This window comes from Anoplopoma fimbria, chromosome 9, assembly GCF_027596085.1.
Source record: "Anoplopoma fimbria isolate UVic2021 breed Golden Eagle Sablefish chromosome 9, Afim_UVic_2022, whole genome shotgun sequence".
Lineage (NCBI taxonomy): Eukaryota > Metazoa > Chordata > Actinopteri > Perciformes > Anoplopomatidae > Anoplopoma > Anoplopoma fimbria.
In genome coordinates, this window is record NC_072457.1 from 8,917,335 (window position 1) to 8,941,743 (window position 24,409).

A 24,409-nucleotide genomic window follows, 5' to 3' on the forward strand; every position below is an offset into this window, starting at 1 on the left:
GACAAAAAAAGTCGTCTTAATCCGTCCTTTTAATTTTACACACAAAAATATCAAAATACTTTACAGGGCTTTTAATCTGAATAATGTCAAATTAGTCTTGATCAATTCTCTCAAACAAATACACTGTACAATGACAACATGCTTGTCCTTTCTTTTCTTTTTTTAAATTCAGTGCTCATTTCATTTAATTTCCTTTTTTTTCCAGGGAACAATGCATTTAAAATGATGCATAGTTATTACTTGGTTTTTAGCAACACATCAGAGACGTAACTGCATTTCATGCAATTCATATCCCAATAGGTAACTCGCTCTCCATCAAACCTCATTCAGAGCTAGGTGCTTAAATGTTGTAATACATAAAAGATACACAGTACGACATTCAGAACATGGATTATCTTGGTTACCCAAACTTCAAAAGCTTAAAAGAATGAATGTGTTTTTACACAAACATATTAAAGTATACAACTCTTATTTCAACAAAATGGAAAAGGTACTAAAAACGATTTACAAGTGGGCCCAAAGCGCCCCAGTGCAACATGAGAAAGAAAACCGCTTCAGAAATCCTTTGCACCACTCTTCAGTCAATCTCTTGGACGTGGTTGTATTTGGACTTTGCCTCGACTGAGAGACGACTCATAAGGACATACTTGGTCAATTGCAGACCTCCCACTTGGAGTTATGTCAACATGTTGGCTCATGTCTTTATCAACAGAATCAACATTCTCCTTTTGTCATTGCTACAGTATTTATCACAGACTAGTGAGCTGCTAGAAGTTCCTTTATGACGTCTACGTTAGCTGCTAACAAAATAATCTAGCACTCGAGATATCACATGTAAGGGAGATCATGTTCAAGATTGCAAACAAGTGAGAAACACAGGAGAAAATATGATAAAATAGTCCCTTACTTTGTGAGTTTGTTAGTAAAACTGAGCCCAACAGAGGCCTCATATGATAAAGTGAAAGGGAAAGGAAAGACACGCTTATCTCTACATTGGCTTAAATTATGAAATGGGCTCAAACTGCCCTGCAGTGAAGGTCAACAGTAACGACACCGGCAGTTCACCGTCTGATAACAGCTACACTATGCATCACACACCGCTGCGACAGCTCTTTAATAATAGTTTACATCTTGGCCGTCTCCTATGACACCACTGTGCAGGCTTTACTGTCAGATTCTCCTTAAGTCCTTGTTTCTCAGTTCTCTGAAGCACAAACAACTAAAGAACATTGCATCTGAACACAAAAAATTACAATAGAAAATGATTTGACACTTCAGTTACCACTATACGGTTATTCACACATTTCAACCTTTTAAAATCATCAGTTAGCTATCAAAAGTATAAATGGGTCTTAAGAAGAGTGCTTTCACTTTACTAGTGAACCCCTCTGTACCCCAAGATAAAAAACACTATCAAAGAAAGACAACCACAGAGTATAAGCCTTTGGGCTCATGGTTTTCTCTGTAAATCTAGCATCATTAAGGCATTATCTATCCAGTATTGCTAAAGAACAACTAGTTGGTGAACATGAAAGGAATATCTATGCATGGAAGTAACATAAAAAACTGACACTTCAGAAGGGGGAGTGCAAAATACTCACATAAATCAAAAACATGTCAGTCCCTAGTGGCCTAGTAAGTACCGAGCATCCTTCATAAAGGTACTGTGATGATGGCTAATTTGCTTTGTTAGCTACTAACATGCAAAGTGCACACAATTCATTTCTTACTTACAATTTCCAAATGTTTGGTTTTGTCTGCTTAATCTCGATAGCAACTGGGAAGATATAAAAATCTTTAGAAACTCTCAAGGTGGTTTTGAATAAAAATCTGGTGCTCAACATTCTTGTTGATGCCAGTCTCTAGGGGACCACAGCGCCATTTTGGACATGTGGGCTAAGTGCTATTACATTTACATGGGTTGATACCTTAGAGTTTACAACAAGATTTTTGGTGGGCATTTATATCCAGTGAAGGCTATTGCGGTAATGACTCAGGACAAAAGTTCAACAATGGAAAATGGGTGGCAGAAACATCTGAGGTAATAACTAGCTTAATGTTGAAATGCCACTAACCATACATCAGAAATGACAGTATATTTATCCTTTACATAATAAGTGCCTGTGAGAGGCTGCAACATATAGAAGATATGGTTGAAGATTTTGGGTGGGGTGAACACAAAGGGAAGACACAATATCAAGGAAGACAGTTGAGGTTGCAAGAAGTGCCAGACGCCTGTGATTCTCACTGACAGAATGGAAATCATCAAATCATGAACGGTCAGTGCTTGAGAAGTCAGGAAAGCGACGCTCTGACTTCGAGTTCACACTTCAACCCAAAAGCCCACACAGCACCTGCAGGGATGAGCAGGAACTCTGGCTCTGCCTTCAAAAGCAGCCCCATTGGTCTAGCTAACAAATTAGTGCAATTTAAGAAGAGACCACTGTATTCATGTTCTCTGAAAGCTGCCTACATAAAAAACCTATGAGAAGAACCTCTGATATAAAGAATTTCAAAACACGAAAAACTTCACCTTGACGTTTAAGTCCATCCTGTTATACATTCATAAAAGAGGGTGTAAGATAAAGATGACAGAGAAGGAAACACGTTCAGAAGTCAAGTAAGTTGACCTTAGTTCTTCAAGCGGGCTGTGATGCCCCAAATCTTCATTTGAGCTGCTCCTGTGAAATCAAGAAACGTCACCCATTCTTGTCTCCACCTTTCTCCCCTGCAACCTGAAAATACAATCACACAATGGTTGCTCAATTAAAAAAACGTTAACATAATGGGGTCACAATCAGAAGTCCTGCAGTACTACTCACCCCGGGCTTGTGAAGTGCATTGTCCTGCAGCCCAAAGAGGCCTCCTCCCTGGCCGCCCTGTAGGGGTGAGGCAGAGGACAGCAGGTTGGGTGACTGGGCGATCATGGGTGAGTTTGGGGTGGAGGTGAGCGCTCCCGTCAGCGTGAGGCGCTGCAGCTCCCTCTGTCTCTGCTGCTGCAGCATCTGGCACACCATCACCTGCTGCTCCTGGTAGGTGGAGGGGGAGAACACAGCCGGTTAATGGGACATTCAGGAAACCTGGGAAGAGTTTAAAATGTCTAATAAGCAGACTTTCAAGTGTTTCTTCTCCCCAGAATGTTACATGTTTTTGAGAGACCTACAAAAACTGTTCCAAAGCCGCTGAGCAAGTGCAAATTTCATTGGGTCATCCCCGTTTTACCTTTTTCATGTGCAACACTTGTAAAGTAAAAAGTGAAAATATTCCAGTTCACTGGTGTCTTGAATGTAACAGAACATGACCTCAAATAAACCCTTAACCACCAGTCACCAAGGAAAGAAGCAGCTCTACGTGTGTTATTGGCTCTAAAGTCCACCAGACTTTTACCAGTTTGCAAGTCAAATAGGAACACTCATGGTGGAGTTTGCTGTTCAGAAGGAGTCACACAGTGAATCAGAACTTCACTTTTTAGCCTCAAGCTACTGGAGTTATTGTTACCTAAATATTAATCCTAAAATGTAATTTCTATGAATTGACAATATTTCACATCTTACTCTTTGTATGTAAATATTTAAGCATTGTGCTTCTTCTCATTAGTGTCACATGTTTGACTTAAAATGTTGTCTGGACCCTAATGAGAGGAAGTTTCTTAGAGCAAGACAATATAAGGCAGAGCACTACTTTTGTATTAGAAAAAATAACTTAATTCTGGTTGAAAATTAAAACAAATTGGGTTAAATTGGAAACAGGTTAAATTTACTTTCACAAAAGGAATAGTTTGACATTTTGAAAAATACACTTATTGCTGATTGTTAGATGAAAATATCAGAATTGCTCTCAAGTCTGTATATTAAATATGAAGCTATAGCCAGCATACAGCTCGCTTAGCTTAGCAAAAAGACTGCCAAGAGGAGGAAACCGCTAGCCTGGCTTCGTCCAGTCTTCAGCCATTTTGTCTACCTGAGTTTATAAAAATCAAAATCTGCCAGAATTCTCTTATCACCACTGAATCAAAATAGATAAATATTGGAGATTCTATGAGAAAATGTACATTGTGAAAAAATCTGGTGAGAATAGGACAAAGTGTGAATCATTACAGGAGTGAAGTTCTGTGAGGTGAGGAACTGCTGGAGCTGCTGCTGTTGCTGTTGATGCTGCTGCTCGAGAAGAAGCTGCTTCTGCTGCTCTGACAGGAGAGAAGACCTGAAACACAAGCAAGGACACACGTTCACATCAAACACCAGACGATGCAACACCGATCAGTCCAAACATTAAGATTTCTTATCACAGGCAATATGTCAACGCCTTGAAACTAAAGAAGAATCTATTTCAAAGTGGATTTCTTCCTCGGCTGATTTAAAGAGAGACTCGGTACATACGGGCTCACACTCTTGGGAAGCTGAAATCCCTGAGCCAGTGCCTGGGGGTTGAGAGGAGGAGGCTGGGGGCGCAAAGCAGGGAGTGAGGGCTGAGGGGCGTTCTGCACAGGAGACTGGATCACCCCGTTCAGACTGCCCAGCACGCCGTTCATATTCAGCTGAGGACTTCCTGCCAGGGACGACATGAGCCCGCCCACCATGGCCAAAGAGGAGCTGCCAGCCTGACTGATGGTCCCCAAGCCATCGCTAAAACCTCGACTCAGGCCGTTCAGCAGGGGCTGGCCGAAGGAGGCGGGGCTCTGCTGAGGAGGAGGGGTACTCTGGAAGGAGAGGGAGGAGCTACTGCGGGACGGACTACCAGAGTGGAGCTCCTGGAACAAACACATGAAGAAGCATTGTAGCAATTTAGCTCTCAGCCTTTGCTTTTGGTGTGAATTCAGTGCTGTTGTACTGAAGTTCACAGTAGGGCTGTACGTAATGTCATATTATAAAGCTTCTATTGAGGTTTTCAAATTATATCTTAGGACGTCATCAAAGGAAAAAAATAGTATTTGTGTTATTTTGTTTATAAAAATATGATTTATGGCGCTCTTAGACTGCCTGGTTAATGCAGGTGCGTTCCTCCCTTTGTGTGCACCACGCAGGAAAGCAGATTTTTGACTGCAGGGAAAATGTTGTTTTTTAACGGCTAAACAGCTACAAATATGCAAAACAGCAATCTGTGGTTATTGGAAATGTTTGGATCACACAAGTCAGAAAAACGCACAACATCTAAACAGCATAATACTAATGATATGAGTGTAGCCTGATCTCTATTTTCTACTGAGCAGAAATGCCAGATTTAAAAAGAATGAATAGACATGCGAAATGGGTGCATAGCCTTCAAATGATTATTCAAAATTTGAATGCCAATGTCATGATTGAGATGTGGAACTATTCAGTACAGTTTTGAAGGGTGTGTTCAAGATAAGAAAGGGTCTACAGGTTCTCACCTCAGACGAGGTAACAAAGGAGGTGTCATTCAGGAAGCAGCTTTTGGACAGTGGACTCTTATTGGTGCTCAGCGGGTCTAAGGAGAAGAGAGAAACAAAGACAGAAAACAAAAAAAATGCCTTTTTTAAATTTATGTTAAAATGTTACATATCACATTTCTCACATCAACAAATCATCACAACATCTTCCATTTGTATCATTTCTGTGTACGTGGCCATAGTCAAAATGACCTACAGCCTCTACACTGCATTTTATGTCTCATTTTTGTGCTGCCAGGCATGATTTCATGGGATATCTGCTGCATTGATTTATGGCACTGCAGGATAATGCTTTAACTATCAAAACCATGCTGCTGCTCAGGGCACCCCTCCGCCCCTAGATTACAAATGTCCCAGTAGAGTCAAAGCGCCAAAGATTCTGTCAAGACTTTATCATACCATCTGTTAAGAATAATCACTTATGTTTTCTTCATCTGACTTGTCTTTACTGATTGAACTACAAGTAAAGGCACTTACACACGAGGGGCTTTTTTGCGATTCATTTACATGTCATATTTTTGTTACTGTTTGTCATAAGTAATTTCATGGCCCCACGCTGCTCTGGAACAATAGGATCCTGGTAGTTGGTCCTCTGCCTCGGGAATCTATTCAAAACTTTTATTGGACAAGTGTTGCAACTATTGCAAATTTGCATTGCTGCGGGGTATGAATAGTTATAATGCAAATTATTCAGAGTATTAAGTATTTTGCATTTTTGTGTCATTTTTCGTCACACCCCCTGGTGTGTTACACCTTAATACACTGATGTTTAAAAATGCTACATACAGGTGACTGTTGTGAGTGGAGGAAGGAGGAAATAGTCATATAGATGAAAAGTGGATGGGGAGTGTACTACATGACATCACAGTAATAGTGTGTTTCCTAAGGTTTTAATATGAAAGTGGGTAGAGGAGATGAAGAATCGGACCTTGGGTGGATGACAGGAAGTTGATCTGGGCAGAGGTGTGCATGGGGCCGTGGGCGGAATGAAAGTGGGGAGGGAAAGACACGGCCATATCCGTGTTGAGCAGCTGCAGCCGCTCTTTCTTGGCCGTCAGGCTGAGGATCTGGTCCTGGAGGCGCTGGTTCTCCTGCTGCAGGGAGTGGAGCGACTGGAGCATCTCCACAACTACAAGAGGAAGGGAGGATAGACATGTCATCATACAGAAACAGCATTTCAGTGGAGGTCTGCTTCCATTATTTGACTGGGGTGGGATGTGATGCAGACAAGAAGTATCCAAATAAATTGGACCACAACATGCATGAGACCATTATATACTAAATGTGAGATGCAGTGCTCATAATTTTGAGCTGTCACAGTTAAAAAGGTGAGTGGATATTTCATATATTATAAAATACATTCAGCCTTTTCCAGGAGGTCAAAGTAATTTGAAATTAAAGTAAAATATGAGACTATTTTTTTCTGTAAATATGTTTGCAATTCTAAATGTGTCACTATCTGTCCTAATTGAAAGTATGTTGTTAAAGTAAATAAACAGAGTACCCAGAATTGATTTTATAATATTCCCATTAATTAAATGTATGTATCAGGATAAATTACTATGGCTGAACAATCTAATGCACAGGGAAATATCGATCCCAAAGAGGGGACAGCCCTTCAAATGATGATGCTAGTTATTTTTTTCTTTGTATATTGAAGCAACCATAAACAATTGAGAAGGAAATAATCTTATTAGGAAGCTTTACCAACACAAAGTACTTGTGTTAGAACCGCGGGTACTAAAGACATATTAATCCATCCGTCACCTTATTAGCGAGGAGCCGTCAGGCCTACCTCACCCACAAAGCTGTGCATGCCTCGCTGGTTGTGCACTGAATAACAGCGAACGAAGGATAGGTGAAGTTGACATACAAGTGGGTACGGAAAGTATTCAGACCCCTTTAAATCTTTCAATAACAAAGGAGTGGCTTCGGAACAAGTCTGTGACCATTCTTGACTGGCCCAGCCAGAGCCCTGACCTAAACCCAATTGAGCATCTCTGGAGAGACCTGAAAATGGCTGTCCACCAACGTTCACCATCCAACCTGACAGAACTGGAGAGGATCTGCAAGGAAGAATGGCAGAGGATCCCCAAATCCAGGTGTGAGAAACTTGTTGCATCATTCCCAAGAAGACTCATGGCTGTACTAGCTCAAAAGGGTGCTTCTACTCAATACTGAGGGTCTGAATACTTATGACACTACATTTCTGGTTTTTTCTGTCAAGATGGGTTGCTGAGTGTACATTAATGCGAAAAAAAATGAACTTTTTCGATTTTAGCAAATGGCTGCAATGAAACAAAGAGTGAAAAATTTAAAGGGGTCTGAATACTTTCCGTACCCACTGTATATTATAAAAGGAATGCAGGTGGTGCCTTATCTTAATGCAAGAATGGCAACTAACTCTTGTGACCCTTAGACAAATGTAGATGATGACCCCCGGAGTAGTAAACATGATAACAGGAGAAAGAGCGAGACATCTATCACTTCGATTGTGCACACACTAACACAGTCCTTTTGACTAGGGGTCTAATCATGAAGAATATGTAGAAAGACCTAGGTATAATGGTGGAGTACAGGTATATAAGGGCTTGAAAGGTTGGCAGAAAATCCTACTTGTTTAACCAGCCTTAGATTAAAATAGTTCTGAAACAAACATTTGTAACTCAACCACATTTTTCTATAAACTATTGTCAAATATGTACAATTTAGAATTTACACTTCATTCTGGAATAGAAAGTGTTGACATTAACTGGGGGTTCCTGGACTTGCTTTTATACTTAGCGTGACTTCACAGCAGAGCCATCAGGTCTGAACTAGGAATCCAACCCCATCCTCTAAATGCTTTCTAATTGATTTTCTATGGAGCTATCAGTGCAGCGTGCCCTGCATCACAGACTGGGAGAACAAACACATTTCTCTCTCATTTCTGCAGAGTGGAACAGCCGTTAACAGTCATTAGTCTTAAGTGAACTCTCCCTCTGGTACAAGGAAATATATTTAAGGAGCAGACTGCAGGGCCTGCAATTATGAGGGATAATAAAAACAATGTCACATCACTGGGTGGAGAAAGAGAAAAGAGCGAAAAATAGATCAAAAAGCAAGGGTCAGCAGATGATGTCCCCAGAGAAAAAGTGAGTCAGCGCAAGAGTCAGCCAACAGTCAGGTTCAGGAACGTCAATGTAGATTAGAAACATGAGAAACAAAGCTGTTAGAGCTGCTTTTAATATTGTCACGGCATGCTATCTCTTGCTGTGCTATTTTTTGTCCCCAACAGCGTCTACAGGCACATTCATCATCAATAGTAGGGCTGTATCGAATATCATTTCTATTGAAGCTTGGAATGTATGGCGTCATATTTTATGACGTCATCCCCTAAAAAATATTGAATTACCTCCTTGAGGTTGAATGCCTCTGCCAACCAGTCGAGTTGCAGTTTACATCCATGTCCGCCCAATCACTTCATTTTAGACTTTTGTTTGAAATTGTCATAATTAGCATATGAATTCTTGAGTTATGGCCAAAAATGAGTTTTGTGAGGTCACAGTTCATCCTTGAACCCAAGCTGACGTTTGTGCCAAATTTGAAAAAGGTTCCCCCAGGCATTCCTGAGATATCCCATTCAAGAGAACGGACCAGACTGACACATGTATGTACGTGTGGACGGACTGACAAAAACATAGTGCCTCTTGTCACTTTTGTTGTCGGCTCAGAGGCATAAAAAAAAAGAAAAGATAAGTTATTTATCTGTTTAAATGATTTAAGTATTTTCTTATTAATTTGACTTCCTATAATGAATATGACTCGTCAACATAAAGAATTTAGGTGCGGATCAAAGACTGTATGTTTAAAGTTAGATTCAGTCTGTAGTGTTGACTGAGAAGAGAGAGACAGAGAGAGGGGAAGAGACGTGCAGAAGAGACGTGCAATAGTACACCTTTCATCTCTGTAAGTTATTAATAACTTACTCAGAACGCTACTTTGTCCCTGCCTGCCCAAACCTATGATAAAAAGTCAGCGCTGTCCTACAACGCAGCCACCACTGGAATCTAATTCTACAAAGTGTAAAAGACTCAGGGTTCCCTTAGCTTAATGCAAGTTAGATTTAAGACTTCCTAAGATTTCTTAATGCTACTCCGATTTAAATTCAAGACCAACTCAAGAAATGTTTTTTGTTACGCTTTTTTGATCTGTGACATTTATACGAGAGGCAATCTGTAAATTATGTTAAAAATAGATGTTACCAATTGGTTTGAGATTTTGAAATTGCAAAGTCAGAAAAAAGGAATAATGAAACCCTAAATCGGAAGTCTTAGCATTTTGAAGACTTTATAAAGATTTATTTAAGACAGTTTAATACCAATTAAGGCCTCATTTTTAGATATATAAATTCAATGACCTTTAAGATTTTTTTAAAGGATTTGCAGGAACCCTGAAAACTAATATTAGAGTAGCCTAATCTGTATCCGCAACTGTGCTGAAATACCGGTTTTTAAACAGAATGAATAGACATGCAAAAACTAAACAAACAAAATTCTCAGCAACCAAATGCTGATTTAGAATTAGAATATCAATGGAATGAATGAAGCTTCAAACTATTCGGTACGGCCCTACTAAATAGTCACAGAGAGAACTGCACAGACTCTTGTGTGGATTATAAATGGTGTTTTTTATACCGTGTCTAGTTTAATGTAACCTATAGCTGTTGGGTGATTTACTCACATTGTTTAATTCAATGGATTTTTAGAGACTAGACAAGATGAAATACCCCCTAATTTAGGCAAAATAAATGAAAAAAAAATATTTTGAGTTTCTGCTGCATGTTACTCACTGTTTACTCCCATCTCTCCATTGCCGTGTTTCTCCAGCAGGAGCTCGATGTGGGAGCTGGCTGGAGGCACATTCTCAGGACGGGCTCTGACTCCTGCACTCAACCCGTCCCTTTGGTCAAACAGAAGAGGAAGACAGCTCATAGGAGACCTATGTGTGGAGGAGGAGAAGAAACCCAGTCATCGCGGCAGCCAAGCTGGGAAACTACCAGCTGAACCCTGTGGCTGTGGTTAGTGTTCTTTCTAATCCATGCAGTCACTTTGTTACCAGCTGCTATCTGCCTCCTGTTTCCTGTTACTGGTTACAGAAATGGAAACTGATTCAACAGCTTCAGTACAGGGACATTTTATCCAAATGATGTTTCCTTTGATGGATCAAAGAGGCGTGTTTTTCTACTTGCTCACTTATTTTCAGTAAGTAAAATCATGTAGTGTCCACGATTTAACATTAAAAATACCAATAAAGATTAAATGAGACATACTGTGACGAAAGACTCTCTCTCGGTGAGTTCCCCTGACACGGAAAGCGACAGTCATCAAGGTCGGACTCTGAAAATTGGGACAAAGAGTTGTGAGCTTTATACTTATATTTAATGAAAGGTGGTACAAAATTAAGAGATTTAATGCAAGCCCAATTCTGACAAATGGAGGAATATATGTGTCAGAAGAGATATTTTTGAGGAAGCTAATCAAAAAGTAGCTTCAATTTCTAAACAAATGCAAATGAATCAGGATAATCTCTGAAACCTGATCTCCCGCTAACCTGGCAGTGAAGTCTGGGCTTGGGTCAGTAGTGGCGGCAGTGTCGGGGCCGTGGAAAAACAGCTGGCGAACGGCTGAGTGGAGGTCAGGTTATTATAGGAGGTGCTGGAACCTGGATGGACCTACGAGATAGTGAACGTCAACATCTGGCCAACAAAGAAAGCTCTTAACACGACTGAGACACTACTGGTGAAAAAAGAAAAAGGTCAAATGAGGACAGCAGGCGCACATTAGAGTTAGAAAATACATTTTCATGATTTATTAAATCGTTTTGTCTACTTAAAGAAATAGTAAATAATAATAATAATAATTAATAATAATAATATTAATAATAATTAATTATAATAATAATAATAATAATAATAATAATAATAATAAGAAGAAGAAGAAGAAGAAGAAGAAGAAGAAGAAGAAGAAGAAGAAGAAGAAGAAGAAAGAAAAATGTGCATTATAATTTCCCAGAGTCTACGGAGAATTAATTTATCCAACCAACTGTCCAAACTTTTTAGAGATTTACTTTACTGTCATATATGACAAAGAAAAGCAGTTAATCCTCACATCTGATAAACTGGAACTATTTGTTATTTTCTTGCTTGAAAAATAACTAAATGATGATTTATCCATTGTCAATAAAAGTTGCAGATTATTTTTCTCTGTCAATCAGTTGGGCTAATAATAACACAAAAAGTTGAAAATTGTCTCAAGACACAAAGATATATATACCCGGCATGGCAGCTATTCAGTGGTAATGATAACAAGTGAACAAAGCGGTTCACCCTGAGACCCTTCATGCTGCCTCTCTGACATACCTGTGTGTTTGAGACAGCGTTGACTGATGGAAGTGACAGTGAGGAGACGTGGGAAGTGAGGAGTCCTGAGGAGAGAGGGGTGCTACACATTCCCCCCCCTAGGGACAAGGAGGTGTTACACACCCCTCCACCCAGGGAGAGAGGGGTCCTGCAGACACCCCCGCCCAGTGTAAGAGGGTCCTTTAGACTGGAGTAGATACCTGAGGGACGGGAAAGATTAATTTAGTTTAAAATATATTTATTACTAGTCTCAGTAGTTATGAAACCCCCAAAAGACAACAACAAATGGCAGCCGAGCATTCGTGCACACGAGAGAATCAATCTGTAAGTAGGGCAGGAAATCTAGCACCCAGAGATGTGTGCAGCACACACAAAAAACAATATAAATATAGACAATATTCTGAATTTAAAAACCCTTTGTATGAAAAAAAACAGTGACATGAACTTTTAAAGTATCCGATGGCTTATTATAATACGCTCTGAGGTTCTGATATACAGATAAGCTGCTACTGTGAGATGGAAACATTTCAACACTTTACAATCAAGCTGCAAATGAACACACCAAAGTGTTGTTCTTTTTTTACACACACTCACTCACACACACAGGAAGCTAGAGGGCTACCACACACACCCACTCACTCAGACTCACCAGAGCTGAGCAGAGAGTTGCCACGGCTTGTGGAAAAAACACCGGTAGAGGAGGAGGAGGAGGAGGAGAAAGAAGAGGAAGAAGAGATGGCCGTGGGAGGCAGCGTGGAGGGGAAGGCGGGGTGAGGGATAGAGGAGGGGCTTGTGTAGAGCGAGGAGGTTAAGGCTGGAGGAGGCGGCGCTGCGCGGTGATGGTGGTGGTGATGCTCCTCTTCCCTCCTCTCTCGGTTCTTGCTGCCCCGTGGCCGCCCCGGACCGTGGCTGCTCTTCTTGTTGCCGCGGTGCCTCCTCTCTCTGGGCAGTGGCGGAGGCGTGGCTTTGTCCTCCAGGGGCGCCTCCTCCAGGATAGGCGGCGTGCTCAGTTGAGACGGCTTACAGAGAGACTTGGAGGGCTTGTAGTCCCCGGAGGAGGAGATCTTACGGATCTTGCTGCTGCTGCCCAGCCCCGACGTCGAGGTAATGCGCATTATGGACCCAAACGTGGAAATAGTGACCTTGTTCTCGAAGGGGCTCGAGTTGCCCTCCGACCTGTCGTGACCCTGTGACCCTGCCAGTGGGCCATCAGCCGGAGTCAAAGCTGGTGGCTTGTGGTATTTACTGTCCTCCTCCTCCTCATCTTTGTCCTCCTCCTTTTCATCCTCCTCTTCGTTCTCCTCCTCCTCCTGGACTGCTGGCCTCCTGTGGCGCTCCTTACGGTCCTCACCACTGTGGTCGTCGGCCCCTTGGTCGTGTTCACGCTCCAGGCGCGAAGACGATGAGAACTGATGGAAATCCTGAGCGGAGGTCAGTGAGCCACCTACAACAGAAACACAAAGTGATAGTTATTCAAATAAACTGCTCTTAATAGGCTTTATGTCACCTTGTCAACATTTCAACGTCTCCTCTTTCATTCTGCACATTGTACCTGTGTTGAATGGACTGGAGGAGCAGGAGGAGGAGGAGCAGCTCTTGCCAGTGCTCCCCGTCTTCTTACTGCGATGACCATGACTGTGTGAGCTCAGCTTCTTGGGCTTTCCTTCACTGTCCTTGCTGCTGTGGTGACTCGAGGATATCTTTAACAAAGCACACAGGTTGTAACTAGAGAGTCCAGCATGTCACAAGTCATCCTGTTGGTTGGCTTTTCTTACCTTTTCTATACTGCTGGTCGTCACCGAAGAGCCCAGGCTGTCAGAGGACTTCTTGTGGCGCTCTTTTTGCCGAATCTTGTCCTTATGACTCTGAATAGACATGAATACAGAGGATTCAGATATGTTAAGAGTCAAACCAGGTCATATGAGGCATACACTAACCACTCGTACACACAAAGACACAAAAAACATACACGCACACAATCACTAGGGCTCAAGTTGTTTTCGCCAATTTGATGCCATTTTTGTGTCAACAAATCTCTATTTTAATAACCTTGAAATTTAAAACTACAAATCCTTTTTTTTTTTTTTAAATTTAACAACAAAAGTTCTCAAATGAGAAGTTTGAGTCTATTTTGATAAGTTTGAGTCTATTTACATTACTGATCAAAGAATGTGTAAACATGACTACAAATCTCACCAAATATTCAATGCAAAGCTTTGGTACTTCGCACACTTGACCCTTAAAGTTACACCCATCAACACTAGCGCTTACCTTCCTCTGTCTGTGGTGGTGATGCTTGTCTTGTGGTGGAGAGCTTGAGTGCCCCCGGGCATGAGTGAAAGAGCTACTTGTATTTTCACTGGAGCGCAACTTCTTCTGCTGTAAAAATCGAAAAGGAAAAAGTCAGCATGGTCTCAAGACCATATAAAACTTAAAAGCTTTGGGGCGTCCTTCACCCCGGGCCTTTCCAGGATGAAATAGAGCCAAACGTGGCTCACTGCCACTGAAGAAATGATCACGGCGAGGCCAAGAAAGCACCGGGGAGATGTCCCACAAGGGCAGGGGTCTCAAACTCGCGGCCCGCGGGCCAATTGCGGCCCGCTAGACGATATTTTGTGGCCCCCACCTTAATATGAAAGTTTAATGTTAGTGCGGCCCGCAAGTTTTATATGAATGGCACTTTACAGTGTTGTGTGCGGAGCTGAACGAACCTACCAATCACGGTGGGGTATATGGCTCTCGGGGGCGGGACATCGACCGGGCTTGATGCAAGCAGAGAAACATTCTCAATGAGTGACAGTTACAGCAGCGTTGCCATGGAGAGTGACAGCAGCGTTGCCATGGAGAGTTCTCCTCCGTGCCTGGCTGGCTGCCTCGTTTCTATTCGTCCCAGCGCGCTGCGTTCACAACACCTCCAAAAGAAAGTTAGAGGAAAATGCAGATCCAGCAGTCGTTCTGCACTGCATCGTACACCAACAGGCACTGTGCAGCATGTCATGTCTGTTGTCCTGAGATGTATCAGTTACATCAGGTCCAGGAGTTTACAGCACCGCCAGTTCAGGGCCTTTTTACAACATATGGTGATGTACTTTACTTTAGTAAAAGTACATCATTTAGTAGTGTCCTGAAGAGATTTTTTGACTTAAGAGCAGAAGTGAAGAAATTCATGGAAGATGACAGAATGGATGTTCCTGAACCTGATGATCCAGGGTGGGTTATGGACCTTGCATTCCTAGTGGACTTAACACAGGAGCTGAACATCCTTAACCTGAAGCTCCAGGGCCCTGGTCAGCTTATCACTGCAGCTTATGAAAATGTGAAAGCCTTCTCCGCTAAACTGAAATTGTGGAAAACTCAGCTTTCTGTAAAATATCTCAGCCATTTCACAACATGCAGGTCTCTCGTGGAGGAGGGCACAGCCTTCAGTGGTGGTGAATATGCCTGTGCTAGTGAAAACCTTCTGCAGGAGTTTGATCAGCGTTTTGCTGACTTCAAGGCACGCTGTGACACTTTCCAGCTGTTTGCTGACCCCTTCTCAGCTGATGTGGAGAGTGTCCCAAGTATGTTGCAAATGGAACTTATTGACTTGCAGTGCAACAGCGATCTAAAAGCTAAATTCAGAGAGGCACAGGGAAAAGCAGACATGACTGGACAATTCATGAGAGAATTACTTCCATCCTTCCCTGAGCTGTCAAAAATGTTCAGTCGGGTAATGTGCCTTTTTGGAAGCACGTATCTGTGTGAAAAACTTTTCTTGACTATGAACTTTAATAAATGCAAGTACTTAGTGATGCCCATGTTGAAGCTGTACTCAGAGTTTCTACTGTAACCTTGATCAGGGCAAATGTTGCTCAGCTGTGTGAGCAGAAGCGCTGCCAGGTCTCTGGCAAGAAATAGAATAAAGCACAAATGTATTCAGGGATTGTATGTGTTGGTTCAGTGCAATGTTTCAATAAGTTATTAAAAACATGGAAATAAAAAAGTAAATTTTCAAAAATATTGCGCTTTCTTGTAGTGCTTGAACGTTGAAGTGGCCCTCCTATGAGACGACAATACCAGCAGTGGCCACAAGCCAAATTGAGTTTGAGACCCCTGCACAAGGGTATCCTACAAGTTGAATCCCTGGGCAGACTGCGCAGAATCCACCAATTTAGAATTGTTAAAAGAAATTTCAATATGTCATTATGAAACAGTGGAGGGCGTATGTCTAGGTAGCCTAATTTATATGACACACTGCAAGTTTGACGTCATGTCGCATGAGCTTTTGTAACGCGCAACTGTGAAGGATAAAGAAATAGATAAATCGATAACCACGAAGGCATTCTATTCCTATGGATCGGACAATTTGAAACCGGTTCTATATTCCCCTCGCTATGCAAAAGCCACAATAATGTCATCAAGCATGGATGAAATCAACACAACTGAACAGGCTGTTGTAAATCAAATGAATGAATCAACAACTTCACACTGCTCATAATGACAAGAAACTGAAGTTGAACTCTGATGTTTGTAGCCGCTACCATTTTCAGCAATGTGGAGTTTAAGTAAATTAATAAAAAAGAATGTTGGTAAAAGATTTATAACTCTTGATTTTTGCAATGTTTGGTGTAAGGATATTGGTTTGCGGCCTTTAGACCGTTGTCCATCTTACCATTTTGTTGTAGTGGTGCTTGCAGTAGCCGCAATATTTCACGTTGTCAGCTTCTGGGCCTTCCTCCTCGCACAGCAGACCTGCCATCTGAGCACTGAAAGCAGGGTGTCACAGGGTCAGACAGGAGAGGAAACAGGAGAGCGCAGACACACAGACAGACACACACACACAGACAGACACACAGACACACACAGACAGACACACACACACACACACACAAACAAGCACACTTGAGTCACCTGAGAGCTTTTGTCATTGATCAAGACAGGATGGATCAAATGTCAGATCTCTGCACACAGAAATCTGTGCTGTACAACATTTCAGGATTGATTTTAGGCTTGAGTTTTCAACATCTGCATTATAATAAGTAAGGCACAAAGCAAAGAAATAAGAATGTAAGAAGATAGGGTAGTAGAGAGGAAAAAGTACAGCTATGGGAAACAAATATCATGATTTTGAGGCCAACTGTGGATTGCTACAGGACATTAATTCTGCGGCTGTTTCACAACTAATTGCATCAGTCAACAAGTAAAATCAATCTTGCGTATCTAAAATCAGATTACGCCTTGACCGTAGTTTTTGTAGTTGTGTGACTAAACAACTCATGTGTTTTGTGAGGTTTAAATTACATTTTTGTCAATGGAGTCTTGTGGCTTTGAAGAGAGCATAGATGGACGTAATGCGTTCAGTTCCCCATCAGAGAGAACTGTCTGATGCAAGTTAAAGCAGTTGATATATTCTGAATAAATTGTACACTTACACTGATATTGATTTTTGTATGTGTATATTACTTTGCTTCCGTGCTGGTTCTTCTGTCTGTTTCTCAAAACTGGGGGTGTGCAGACCGTCATCTACTGTCGGTTATACACTCACTATGGATAAGTACCTCATAAATCCCCCACTTTAAAAAAAATCTGAACTATCCCTTTAATACATACCAGGTGACATGGAAAGCTTGTCTGCAGCCCTGTCTATTGCAGGTCATGCAGGCTCCGCAGGCCGCCTTGCTCTCTCTCCCGTGGTCCTCACAGATATAACAGGTCTGGTGAAGAGGCAAAATAGAGAGAATATGAGAAGAGGGAACAGAGACATATCAGTTAATAGTATTATTAACAGGTGCTACATTGCCCTGTAGATGAACAAAGTGCACACAAAGCATTCATTCATATTATTTGGCTGTTCAAGAGAACCATTGTGATTTAACTGCAGGAAAGTTTGACTCTCCTAACTTTGACTTCAGCCGCAGCTTTATTGTAAAATATTAGGAAGTTGTTCTGTGTCAAGGCAACAGATGGAGCTTTAAACAGAACGCAGCAAAACTGTTAACCAGATGTTTGGGAATGTTGAATGAAAAAATAGCTGACAATGAAAAGCTTGTGGCTAGTTGTGCATTTGTTTTCAAAAGAGAGCTTTTACTTTGAGGTTTTTGTATCAGGATGCTACTAAAATCTAAAATGTATTTTCTTTCCTTCTCTCCTTCTTTCCTCATCATTTCCTTCTAGTTTATCACAGAATAGGTGTAAGATGGTTTAATGATAAACTGCAAGGAACTTGCATGGATGCAGCAAAACAAAAACAAGAAAATATCAATAATGTGCAGCCAAGTTTTTTTTTTAAAATAATGTTTCTTAGAGCTCAAGGCCTGAATCCTTGCATCCAGAAGACAGCAGCATCAGTCTTCACCGACATGTAAATGTGCACACATGTCCACAAAATACACACAAGCATACAGATGTGATCACACACACAAGCAGACAAACACATGCACGCACACACAGAGCTTTTGTACTTCTCCCTCAGCTTTTCCCCAGTGAGCGGGGCAGACTGCTGGTGGGGGGCAGAAGAGGCCTAGCAACAGGTGCAGGACAAAGGAACAGCGGGCGCTTTACCTTTTTTGCTTCAGCCCTCTCTATTTTGCCTTTTCTCTCCCCTTTCCTCTGTCTTCCTCTACTCCCCACATCCTTACTCTGCTCTCTGTTCCCCTCGGAGGATGTTGGCTATGTAATGAAAGGCCGGAGACATAACGACACCAAGCGTGTAAAAGGAAGAGTGGCTTCTCAAGTTTTCACTGTCCTTTGTAACGCTGTCTAGGAATGCAGGCGGCAAAATCTGGATGAATGGCTCCGACAGGGAAAGCTGCATGCAATTTACTGTAGCTGACACGGTAATATGAAACCAAGCTCTCAAACACTCACATGTGTACATTTATATGCAGGCATGCACACAGACACACTCACATTACATACACACAGCACGTCAGCCACTAGCTGCTAAAACTAATGAGTCCATGCGTCAAATATTGATTTTTTTTTGTAATGTGCAATGCTTTGAGAATGCCTGCTCTGATGCATGCTGGATACACCAGCGCTCACTACTTCTGCTAAACACAGTGTGCACAAAGACTGAACGGACAAGGAAAAAGGTACAAATGGATAAAGTTACAAGACAGCAGATGTTTGATAATGCTATAATAGTCTTAAAGTAGTTTGCGGTCTAACGGCTTGCTTTAAAATGTGAATTAAATACGCATTAGCAGAATATTTCAGTAGCCCTTCTGAATATCTAAGCATGACTGTACATATGATGAAGGATATGTTCAGCCTGTTGTCCATATGTAGAATTACTCTGCATGTTATCTATCTTTGTATTTTGTCTGTCAGTATGCAGAATGAAACTTTCATATCAACAAGTCTTTTTGTTCATTCATCTTATACAGACATAACATGATTAGACTTGAAGATACTTTCTTGTCAGATCACATCAATTCATGTTGCTTTGTACTACGTAACTGATGATTAATTTTATAATCTATTTTTCACACTAACGCCCACTAAGTTCTGTGAATTATCTTGTGTAACCGGTTCATGATTCCTGGAAAGAGACATTGCTGTTGAGGCTTTCAAATGTATTTTATATTTTTTGGTTTAACCAACCATCTAGTGCCATTTTATTGTGAGAAGGGCGACAACATTAAGGCCAATATCTCAAAAACTAGGCAACTCAGACCAAAACAATCTAGATTGATAAATAGCACTACAGGTAAGAGGAATAATATCTCAAACGTTTCCCAGAATTACTTTGAACAACCTCCAGAGAGCGGGTGCGACCTTGCCACATTCAGCTGTGGGTTTGTACAGTGTGTGTAGGTGGAGAGAGCGATGGTGATGTGGTGGAGCGAAACAGTTTTTTCCCGTTAAGGGAGAAAATAAGAGTTGTGCTGTTTCCCAGATGACTTAAAGCTGCGTTTGTTGAAGCTACCGTCGTTTGTTGAGAAACTGCTAATGCTTTTTTCTTTTATGATGGATTTCTCTTTGTGGGATTTGTGACAGTGCAGAAAAAAAGAGTTTCCTACAACAAAGGCCCTGCTCTGTTTTTTTGTTTTCAGGGACTGACTTCAAAGCTGATATTCCCAGTTCTATTTCCAACTGAACTTGAAAGTGTCAATAGCATGGTTTAGACAAAGCGGTCTGATTTAACTTTAACTATCATTATTCACAACATCTGTGTTTAGATTTGTTTCTTTATCCTTGATTTCACTATGCAGTTCAATCCGGATAAATAAAGGTTTGATTTAGGGCACAAAGGAACTGTGTCAACTAAAGCAGAAAGGGTATAGCACTCTGGTTTCCCCCGCTAGCTATCGGTAGATAACCCCATTAAAAAAGTTGTCAATTTGCGCTATAAGGGAGGAAAGGTTGATTGTAATTGCTCTGAAAATAGCTGTGTGAGGCCAATGGGGATGGGCACCTGAACGATTAGAGTACAAGCACCAAATCAATACCCAAGATTGAGTACAGGTACAAAAACTGTCATTTTACAGTTAGTTTAAAGAAAAGGTTTTTCCGAAAAATAACTTAGGAAAATAAGATACTAAATTATAATAATCAAACATCTGTATGAGAACATTGCCTAAATAAACTTTAAGAGAAAAGAGGTACAGCAATCATTTGCTGAAATTTTTTACAGACATTGTTTGGTTGAAAAGTATCGATGTTTGATATCCGGTCATAGCTGCTTTTCATCTCTGCTAAAGGATGTTTTATGTGTGTTTCAGCCGCTCCATCAGGAAAAAACAAAACAGATGACATGTGGATTCTCTGGCCGTCCAGAAATACTGAAAACAAACCTTTCTGTATATCCTTAATATAAGTTTTGAGAAAGGGCACCGCACCCCGATGAACTCCTGTTGACTAGAAATTGTTCACTTCACAATGTGTTACAGATTTCATCAAGTCAACAGTGTGTGTGTGTGTGTGTGTGTGTGTGTGTGTGTGTGTGTGTGTGTGTGTGTGTGTGTGTGTGTGTGTGTTGTGTCAGTACCTTGATGTATCTCTCATGGGGGACGTACTGCAGAATGATGGGCTCCATGGTGAGGACGTTGGCAAACTGAACCTCAGGGATGTAGAGCGCACACACAACGTGTGCCCAGCCTGATGGAGAAGATTGGATAAATGACAGGATGAGGTTTCTTATGAATGAAGTGGAAATCTGTTCAGTTCACTCAGAGAAACAGCAGGAGAGTGTGACGGACAGAGGGTGATATTTACCTCCACTGTCTGTCCTCTTGAGGGCCCCATCTTTGTGGGGACACAGTTCACACCTCTGAGGCAGGACGGGAAAGAGAGCAGAGCTTGTTGTGAGTGTGGCATCAATCCTAACGGGTGACGCAGGAATGGATGGATGTGCTTTGTGTCATGCTGCGTGCTGGCCTACTCACCACGCGCGCCGCCCTCTCCTGTGATTCACACTTCCGACAGAACCACGGACCGGTGGGAACCTGGACGATGCCATAACATGCTGGGATTGAAACACACATTACATTACATTACAGTCATTTAGCAGACGCTTTTATCCAAAGCGACTTACAATCAGTAGTATATTACATATCATTCACCCATTCACACACTGATGACAGGCTACCATGCAAGGTGCCACCATCAGACTCTAACTAACATTCATGCAACATCCAGTCCACACCGATGGCAAGCCTTCGGGAGCAACTTGGGGTTAAGTGTCTTGCCCAAGGACACATCGACTGCCAAAGCCGGGTATCGAACCACCGACCCTCTGATTGGAGAACTACCTTGCTCTCCACTACGCCACACACACACACACACACACACACACACACACACACACACACACACACACACACACACACACACACACACACACACACACACACACACACACTCTACAGGTTAACAATACTATTTTTAAAACATAGTTCTCTGAAATTCTCCAACACATACATGACTAAAACACATATTTGATAGATACTGCTGATATCTCTTTCACATTCATTGTCACCATTTTCTTCTGTAACATATTACACATATTTCTTATACTGTATTGTTGTGTCAGTACTGTTAAGTGCTTGTCATCAAAAAAGAAAAGATATCTATAATGTAGTTGGAACTTTAATTCAAGATTAAATATGAATTAAATTGGACCCTACGAAGACAGCTCTCAACTCAGCCTGCCGTGTCATCCTTTTTACTTATCATTCTTTATTACATTTTATAGTTTACTTAACAGGAACAAAGTAATCTCTACTTCAAACAATGTTAACCTGCAGATGAGGAAAGTCAGCGAGTCATACATCTCCAGCAGCGTCCCCAGAGTTGGTCCAACAACCAAGGCTCAGGTCTGATTTCTGCTCAGAAACAGGATCCTTAGAAGTTTATCTGCAGCCTCCTGTTTTGTCTCATTATAGCAACAAAGCAAGTGGACACAAGGCAACATAGTGTCCAACCCGGCGGGCCTCCACGGGGCTGTTATGTCGCAAAAAAAAAAAAAAAAAAAAACAACAGACAACCACACGCACACAGACCTGAAGTGCCATCAAGGCGCCATCCAGACCCGGTGTCACCCTCCGCCTGCTCGGCCCTGTGTGCTCAATCATGTGTGCGGAGAGGAAACAACAAACAGCACGCCTACCTACCCCCCTCCACACACACACACACACACACACACACACACAAACACGCACGTAGACAGCGACGGACCCCAGTGAGAAGCCTCCCGACCTCACCAGCACCTCTGGACCGCCTCCAGCCGCCACAGCTGCCCCGGTAATCCCCATCTAACGGCGGCTAATGTTACCTTGGTGCACGGCGACGCTGCAGCCGTGTCCATCACAGTAAACCAGGGGGTTCTCAGCCCAGCCTCGCTCGTCTGAACACACGCAGCAACCTCCAACCATTTCCCGCATGCTGCTCCCATACGAAGAAATGTATTTCCCCTCCCGGCAGCGGCTCAGACCTCGCCCAGGCCTGTCAAGTGGTCGTCCCGCACTCTGACGCCGCACACGGGCATAGCCGTGGGCCGCTTTCGTGGCGCACTTTTGGCGCAGCGGAGAGACTAAATCTCGGCGTGGGTTTTTTTGCGGTGCTGCTGCTGCTGCTACGTTTTTTCCGTGATGTCCTCCCCGTCCCCATAGAACCGATGCAGTGCGCATGCGCAGACTCGCTCCTGTGGGTTCGGAATAAGTCACAGCAATAAGGTAGCAAGTTATTGTTATTTTTTTTTTTAAACGTGAACCCCTTTTTTCGCCACGTTTTTTTAAGTATCTTACAATATTTTTTTTTATTTTTTTATTTTTTAAACAATGTGACAATATTGTACCTCAAGGCGTGGAATAGTTCTGTAAATTATTTTAGTAAAAGATGTCGATCAATCAGTCAAAACCGCTGGCTGCACTGTTTCTCTAACAAGTTTGTTTCAACAGCGCCATCTTCAGGATGAACACAGAATAGGTTGGCAACAATTACAAGCTATTTCACCAGCCGATGTCCTGAAATGAAAATGAAAAACATCCAGTGTGTGTGTGTGTGTGTGTATATGAACATTAAATTTGACTTTATTCTGATTCCTTCCATTTTGGTGTAAGGTTTTAATGATCTACAAACAGTTATCTACATTTATCTTTTATTCTTTCTCTATTTGTGGATCAAACTCTTTCTATTTAGAGCCAAAACAATACAAATTCATTTAGATTTAAATTCAAGTTAGTCAAACTGACCCGTAGTCAACTGAGGATTCATGACTAACGTTATTTGATTCACAGTGCACAGCGTTTTGTTGTTCCAGTTAAAATACATCAGCATGGATCTCATTCACATTTTTGGGTATCATGTTGACTCATATATTTCAGTCAGTAGATGTCACCAGAAGCCTCTCGATTTGACTGGACTGCTCTATGACTTCTGTCTCAACTGGCTGAGTAAACTCTGTCAGGTCGGTTTTATGGGGGATATGAGACTCCAGAAGCACACACAGTTTGTGCAAAAGCAGGGACGTCTAAACGTAGTCCCGTTCCCTTTTTTCCTATATGGTTCTTTTTTTGTTCAGGGGTGATGTGTCAAAAAATATATAAGTTGTTTTTTTATCCTCCTACATTAGCACGAACTTCACTGACTTCCATTTAAGCTTTAAGCTTCTGCACTCTTACTCAACAGACTAATCAGAAGAAAAACACCCTGAAGTCAACCACTTATAATTAGAAAAAAAAAGAGAAGCAGCCAGGCTGTTATTTTTTTTGAAATGGATGACTGGGCTTTTTAATCTAATGTATGGGACATGAAGCTGTGAAGACAGTTTGCCTGACAAGTGTCACTTCTCATCAAACCCAAAGAGAGAAAAGGGAACTGGCCCTGATGGAGAGGACAGATTGCGAGGTGGCAGCTGGATGAAGCTAACACCCTGTTCTGGTCGGAAGGCAGCAAGGCATGACTGAGTCCCTGCGCTGACATGTGGGCGTAGTGCATCCACGATCTTATGCACACACGTCCCGATGCACTGACTTAGTTGCTAGTCAGCACTCATTTAGTGTGTTCACCTAAACTGCCCCCAATGCTCTCAGAAGAAACAGATACAGCCGTCAGCGGAGGTTCCTATCAACAATCACCACAAACCCCCCGTTTGAAGCTTCATTTTACTATCACAC

General features: G+C 41.9%; 1 protein-coding gene across 1 annotated transcript; it reads right to left on the reverse strand.

Moving 5' to 3' along the window:
* Positions 1-22,905, reverse strand: LOC129096056 (protein AF-17-like). Its single transcript, XM_054604705.1, has 20 exons — positions 22,567-22,905; positions 21,179-21,258; positions 21,009-21,063; positions 20,782-20,891; positions 17,400-17,503; positions 16,462-16,555; positions 14,082-14,189; positions 13,586-13,675; positions 13,363-13,510; positions 12,460-13,254; positions 11,811-12,010; positions 11,003-11,123; positions 10,722-10,788; positions 10,242-10,390; positions 6,339-6,539; positions 5,372-5,448; positions 4,380-4,750; positions 4,098-4,203; positions 2,823-3,029; positions 1-2,735 (listed from the first exon to the last, which is right to left on the reverse strand). The coding sequence occupies exons 1-20, from the start codon at positions 22,673-22,675 to the stop codon at positions 2,700-2,702; spliced, it is 3,228 nt and encodes a 1,075-aa protein (XP_054460680.1). The 5' UTR covers positions 22,676-22,905; the 3' UTR covers positions 1-2,699.
* Positions 22,906-24,409: the final 1,504 nt, after the last annotated feature.